Here is a 6,000-nt window from a genome sequence, read left to right as displayed (position 1 = left end):
GGCCCAGGCTAGCCTTATCTCGTCAGATCTCAGAAGCTAAGAGAAGCTTCTGGCCTAAGAGAAGCTAAGCAGGGTCAGCCCTGGTTAGTATTTGGATGGGAGACCGCCGAGGAATACCAGGGTTGCTATGCAGAAGGCGGCACTGGCAAACCACCTCTGTTCGTCTCTTGCCATGAAAACCCCACAAAGGGGTTGCCATAAGTCGGCTGTGACTTGAGGGCACTTTACACACAATAATAATAATAATAATAATAATAATAATAATAAAAGGTCACGCGCCCGGGAGGCCGACCAATCAGCGCGCACACTCCCGTCCCTTCTCCCTCTCCCCCCCCCAAAGGAGCGTCGCGCGGCTCCGGAGTGACGTTTCCTAAGAAGGCGGGGGGAAAGAGGAGGAGCCGCGGAGGCTCGTCCAATCAACGCGCGCCGTCATTTTCTCTCTCTTTTTTTCTCTCTCTCTCTGTGTCACATCATTCTGTCCCTGACGCGAAGGGAGGGGGGGGAGAGCGCGCGCGCGAGCGCAGAGCCGTTGGTGCGCGCGCAGCCCGCCAGCGCGAGACCGCCTCCCGGTAGCCCTTGCGCCTGAGGAGGAGGAGGAAGGAGGAGCGGCTGAGGGAAGAGAAGGGGGGGAGGGGCGTGGCGGCGTCCGCAGCAGCGACGACGACGACGACGACGACGCCGGCTGGCTCGGGAAGATGGCGGCGGCGACCGCGGCTGCTCCTCCGGTTCCTGTGAACCTGCGGCTGGGGGATCTGGTGTGGTGAGTTCCGGAGGGAGGGAGCGAGCGAGAAAGAGGCCTGGTGCCGGGGTGAAGGGCGGCGGCCCCTCTCTGAGGGGGCAGGGAGCTGCCCTGAAGGGGCCGGGCCGGGCCTGATCAACCTGCGGGCAGTCGGAGAGGCCAAGGCAGTAGTACTAGGAGGCCTTGTTTTTTTGAGGTGGGGGGGGAGGAGGGGTCTGCGTGTGGAGGGAGTGGGGAGGAAAGTCAATTTTGGCTATACTGGACAAGGACCAGTATATAATAATAACAATCAAGGACCAGTAAATAATAATAATAATGTCAGTTTGGGGACATATTTCCTTCCAAGGATGGGGGGGGGGAGAGGGCTGTGAAATTTAGGGAAGGGGTAAAACCGGGGGGGGGGAGAAAAGTGAAAGTCTTGCAGCCCCCTTTTGTAAACTTAACAACAATTTTGTTCCAGCTCAAGCCTTTACGGCATGGAGTCGCTGCTCTTTTCAGAAGCTGTAGTTGGTAGCTCCAGGAGGAGCAGGAGTGGATTCCCCCCCCTTCTTTTTTTATTCTCCCTTTCTCTCGATTTCCGCCCCCCCCCCCATGAGGGAACAAAAACCAGCTGGAAGATGGTGGTCGTGGAAAGTGCTGTTGAGTCGCAGCCGACTTGTAGCGATGCTGGCAGGTTTTTCCGTTCCAGAGCGAGCTTTTGTGGACGGGGCCAGAGGGAGATCCGCCTTCTGCAGCTGAGGAAGTAGGCCGAAGCCTGCGAAACCTTCTTCTAAAGCCTTTTGTGTCTTAAAATCAAATCAAGGTGATGCGATTTTTGTCAAGCTCGCGTGTGCGTTCTAGTGTTGGCTTTTTTGGACTTAAAGACCATTTCCTTGAGTACTGTGGAGTGGGTTTACTCCAGTCAACTCCACGAAAGTAAACGCTAGAATTAAAAAAGCTTGAGTCTCGTGTTGTTTTCTTCAGCCGGAAAACTTGAACACTAACTAGACGTGAAGGCTTTAGGCAAGGAATTTTTTTTTAAATCAAGGAGAATGGTGCTGGCGTGACATGGTGGCATGGCTGTTAGGATCACCGCAAACAGATCCAAAACCCACTTAGTTGTGAGAATGGCTAATGTGAGTGTGAGATAGTATTGTTAAACAAGAGAGCCAGTGTGGTGTAGTGGTTAAGAGCGGTGGACTCTAATCTGGAGAACCGGGTATTTGGTTCCCCACTCCTCCACATGAGTGGTGGACTCTAATCTGGAGAACCCCCACTCCTCCACATGAGTGGTGGACTCTAATCTGGAGAACCAGGTTTGATTCCCCACTCCTCCACGTGAGCGGCGGTCTCTAATCTGGTGAACCGGGTCAGTTTCCTTACACACTTTTACACACGCAGCCTGCTGGGTGACCTTGGGCTAGTCACAGTTCTCTCCGAACTATCTCAGCCCCAGCTGTCTCACAAGGTGCCTATTGGGGGGGGAGAGGAAGGGAAGGAGATTGTAATCCGGTTTGATTCTCCTTAAAAAGGTAGAGAAAATCGGCATATAAAAACCAACTCTTCTTCTTTTAAATGAATCTGCGGGCAGGAGTCAAAATGGTTTAGCTGTTGATTTCGTTAGGTTAACTAACATGAGTGAGAGTAAATAAGTCCTGTAAGCTATTGTTTTGTGTGTCTATCACTGCCTTTATCAGGGTTATCATTATTTAATTGTTGTTAGTTTCAGCAAGTGCCTACAGCAAAATTGTGACTCTTGAGGGAGTGAATGTGAACATTATATACTGATATGTAATTGTTGGAAATTTTGATTTCTCGCAATAATCTTGTGCATTGGTTTGCCGCCCGTGTTTTGGGTGTCTGAGGATGAGCGGCTGTGAACCCCCCTGAGGCCATGCAGTGTGCATGTAGTTGGAAGTGAGACTGGGTTTCCCGAGATGGTTGAGGAGGCCCCATCCCTTCTGCCTTTCAGGCGGCTTGTAAGGCTGCGCTTTTTTTGAAAGTCCTTTGAGGGCTTGGAATTTATTTCCTCAGAATTGTTTTGCATTACAAATGACTCTTTAGTGTGTTTCAGGTTATTGAAGGCTGATACCTGACATTTTGGACATGTTGGTTTCCTATGTAAACTACATCTTGTTGTGTGTTTTGTTAAGTATTGTAAACACCCTGAGCTTTGAAAGGACATGTATAAATCTCTTAAAGCATAAATGTAAACATCCTGCGCTGGTAGTTTCGAGTTCAGTAGCACCTTAGAGACCGACAAGATTTTCGGGTTATGATCTTTTGTGAGTCAAAGGTCGCTTTGCCAGACTCTGTGCAGCATCTCTCATAGTCTAAACTCAAGGTAAATAGTCACGTTGCTTCTGTGTAAGCCAGCCTGGGGTGTCACAGCAACAGGCTGTCTCCATCGTGTCTTGTATGTGCCAGCTTAACCAACACTGAGATTTTTTTTTAAGCCTGGGCATTTTCTTTGGTTAAACCATTGCTTTAACACAGCTTTATGTCAAGTGATTCGTACAGTTCAGGCTTTGGAAGGAGATGAGAAGAGACTTAGAAGTGACCAGCACAATCCCAGATCGGTGGTATTCTGCAAGTAACTCTTCTACCAGGTTGTCGTGATACCACCTTGTACCACCTGAAGGGATTTTCTGCCTTCCTGTAAAACTGTGCAGGATGTATAAGTGGCATGATTTGGTGATTTTTTTTTTGTTGCCTCCCTCATGTCCGAATTCATGTTTGAAAGTCACGTGACAACCTGGTCACTATTAAATGTGTTTTGCACTATTTTCCAGATGCTCATAATTGGGGTCACAAACATCTGTGTGACTTCCCCTGCCCGCCATGATGGTGTGTGGTCCTTCTCTCCATGGCAGATTCTTTTAATAGGAAAGCTGTCCCGTGTGAACTGGCCTGTAGATTGTTCAAGATTGTGTGATCCTGAAGCCAACCATATTAAGCTCAACAGGAACACAAGCACTTTAGCTATTCGTAAAGTATGAAAAAGGCTCATTTGCTACAGAATCCTTGGGCCGCTGGCTTTTCTTGTTGGTTCTGCTCCTTAGGAGGCTTGTCACCAGGACTGCAGATATCTGCTGCCCTGATTGCCTGTGGCAAATCTGAACTGCCTTCCAGAAACCCAGCATAAGCAGCTTTACAAACATTTGGGGGGGAGTGGTTGTTTTGGTGTTTTCTTCCCAGTGGTTTGTGTTTTGAGTGCTCAAATGATGAACACTGGGATGTGCAAGCTGGCAAGCTAGTAAAAACGTGCGTGGGCCTGTGTATTTTTTCCCCCAGACATATTTGCAAGGCTTCTCGATTCCCTGGGAGGCCAGTGCATCCAGGAAGGCCTTGAGGAGGCTCCAGCTGTCCCAGGGATGGCTCAGCCACGTTAGTTTAGGGAGTCACGTCCTGAATTTCCACTTTCTCTGATTTTAATAGCTCTTGGTTTTCTCGTCTAGCAGAACGGAGTAGGGGAAGGGTATCGAAGAGTTGCTGCTCTTTTTGTTAGTCGTCGGCTGACTTCTGGTTTTTCCACAGGGGAAAGCTGGGCAGATATCCTCCTTGGCCAGGAAAGGTAAGTTTCCCTAAATACGTACCTCCGTTGCTTTTTTTGTGTTCACCACAGCGTTTTGGTTGGGATGGATATTTCCGTTAGTGCCAGATCCAGTGGTACTCACTCCATGGATTGCAGGAAGCCACATTCGCAATTCCTATCAGAATTGTTCAGGCACTTCCAAAAACTGAACGTGGTTTAGATTCAGGCAAGGGGGTTCGGGCAGTAATAGGACTGGTAGCCAGGGATCTAGACCTCTGGCTTGCTCAACACAAACTGCTCTTGCTTTTTGAAGTGCACCTTTACTCGCGGGGTGTTTTCTATAAGCTTTTCTTCCTAACCTTGTTCCAAAATGGTTTTTAGCAAAATAGCACAAGTATGAGGAAAGGTTGAAGGAGCTGGGTACGTTTAGCATGAAAAGGAGAAGACCGAGAGGGGATATGATAACCATCTTCAAGGGCTGTCATATAGAGGATGGTGCCAAGTTGTTTTCTGTTGCCCCAGAAGGTCGGACCAGAACCAGTGGGTTAAAATTAAATCAGAAGAGTTTCCATCTAGACATTAGGAAGAATTTTCTACCAGTTAGAGCGGTTTTTCAGTGGAACAGGCTTCCTCGGGAGGTGGTAAGCTCTCCTTCCCTGGAGGTTTTTAAGCAGAGGCTAAATGGCCATCTGTCAACAATGCTGATTCTATAATTTTAAACATGATGAGAGGGAGGGCATCTTGGCCATCTTCTGGGCATGGAGTATGGGTCACTGGGGATGTGGGGGGAGGTAGTTGTGAATTTCTTGCATTGGCCAGGGGGTTGGACTAGATGACCGCGGTGGTCCCTTCCAACTCTAAGATTCTGTGATTCTAAGGCCTTGGGGCAGGTGGGAGGAGAGTGAGGACAGTGGGAGTGTTGATCAGTAGAGAAATCCAGGCTTTACCTCCTCCGGACGGTATCTAACTGCCGCTTCTTGTTTTTGCTCCTCAGATCGTTAATCCGCCTAAAGACCTGAAGAAGCCTCGTGGGAAGAAGTGCTTCTTTGTCAAGTTTTTTGGGACTGAAGATCAGTATGTACCCACATCTTTTTCTGCCTAGGGAAAATGTCTATTTTTAAAACTTCCAGGGCCTTTGTGGGAAAGATCTGTGCTGGCTGGCACTGCCGCAGCTTCCTGCAAAAAATTGTCTTAAACATCAACCAGCTGCAAGAACCTTTTTAAAGAGCTCGTTTGGTCAGGACTGAAGGAGTCTGGGTTAGCTAAAAACCTCCGGCAGCCTCCTAAGGTGCCATGTCAATGATACATTTTTGTTTCTTTCTGGGGGCGAACTTGACAAAGCAGGATGTAAGCAGGGCTCTCGTCATTTCTGTGGAGCAAATAACACTGTGTTAGGTGAAGAACTGAACTTCCTGAGAACAGCTGTTTTTATTTTCTTTTAAAAACAAAACAAAAAAAGGCCAGTTTCTCATTCTTAAGGTTAGAAAAGTTATATTTAAAGATATCTGTGTAAGTGGTGTCTGCTGAGACCTTGGAAGCCAAGGAGAGGCAAAGAGAAATCTGGAAATCTTACTTTGGAAGCCTCAAAGAACGTAGTTTGAAACAGTGTACATGAAGCTTTTTGGAAAATCTAAAGCACTGTATAAATGTTAAATAGTGTTGGCTGAGCAAATTGAGGCTTCTGGTTTAGCATGAGTTGGCTGTTAAAGCAACATTGCTGAACATAGTTTCAGAGAGTAGGAGTGTT

The 6,000-nt window shown here is 48.0% G+C and overlaps 1 protein-coding gene across 6 annotated transcripts in view; it reads left to right on the top strand.

The window, feature by feature from the left end:
- Positions 1-687: 687 nt before the first annotated feature.
- GLYR1 (glyoxylate reductase 1 homolog) overlaps positions 688-6,000 on the top strand; it is a 28,478-nt gene continuing 23,165 nt past the window's right edge. For all 6 annotated transcript variants that reach the window (XM_056866513.1, XM_056866511.1, XM_056866515.1 and 3 more), the window contains exons 1-3: positions 688-760; positions 4,256-4,292; positions 5,248-5,327. In XM_056866513.1, the coding sequence (XP_056722491.1) occupies positions 696-760; positions 4,256-4,292; positions 5,248-5,327 (182 nt within the window). In that variant the 5' untranslated portion in view covers positions 688-695. The remainder of the gene's footprint in view (positions 761-4,255; positions 4,293-5,247; positions 5,328-6,000) is intronic.

The sequence above is a fragment of the Euleptes europaea genome, chromosome 21 (genome assembly GCF_029931775.1).
Source record: "Euleptes europaea isolate rEulEur1 chromosome 21, rEulEur1.hap1, whole genome shotgun sequence".
Lineage (NCBI taxonomy): Eukaryota > Metazoa > Chordata > Lepidosauria > Squamata > Sphaerodactylidae > Euleptes > Euleptes europaea.
Note: the sequence above shows the minus strand (reverse complement) of the source record. Positions and strands in the feature narration are given on the sequence as shown.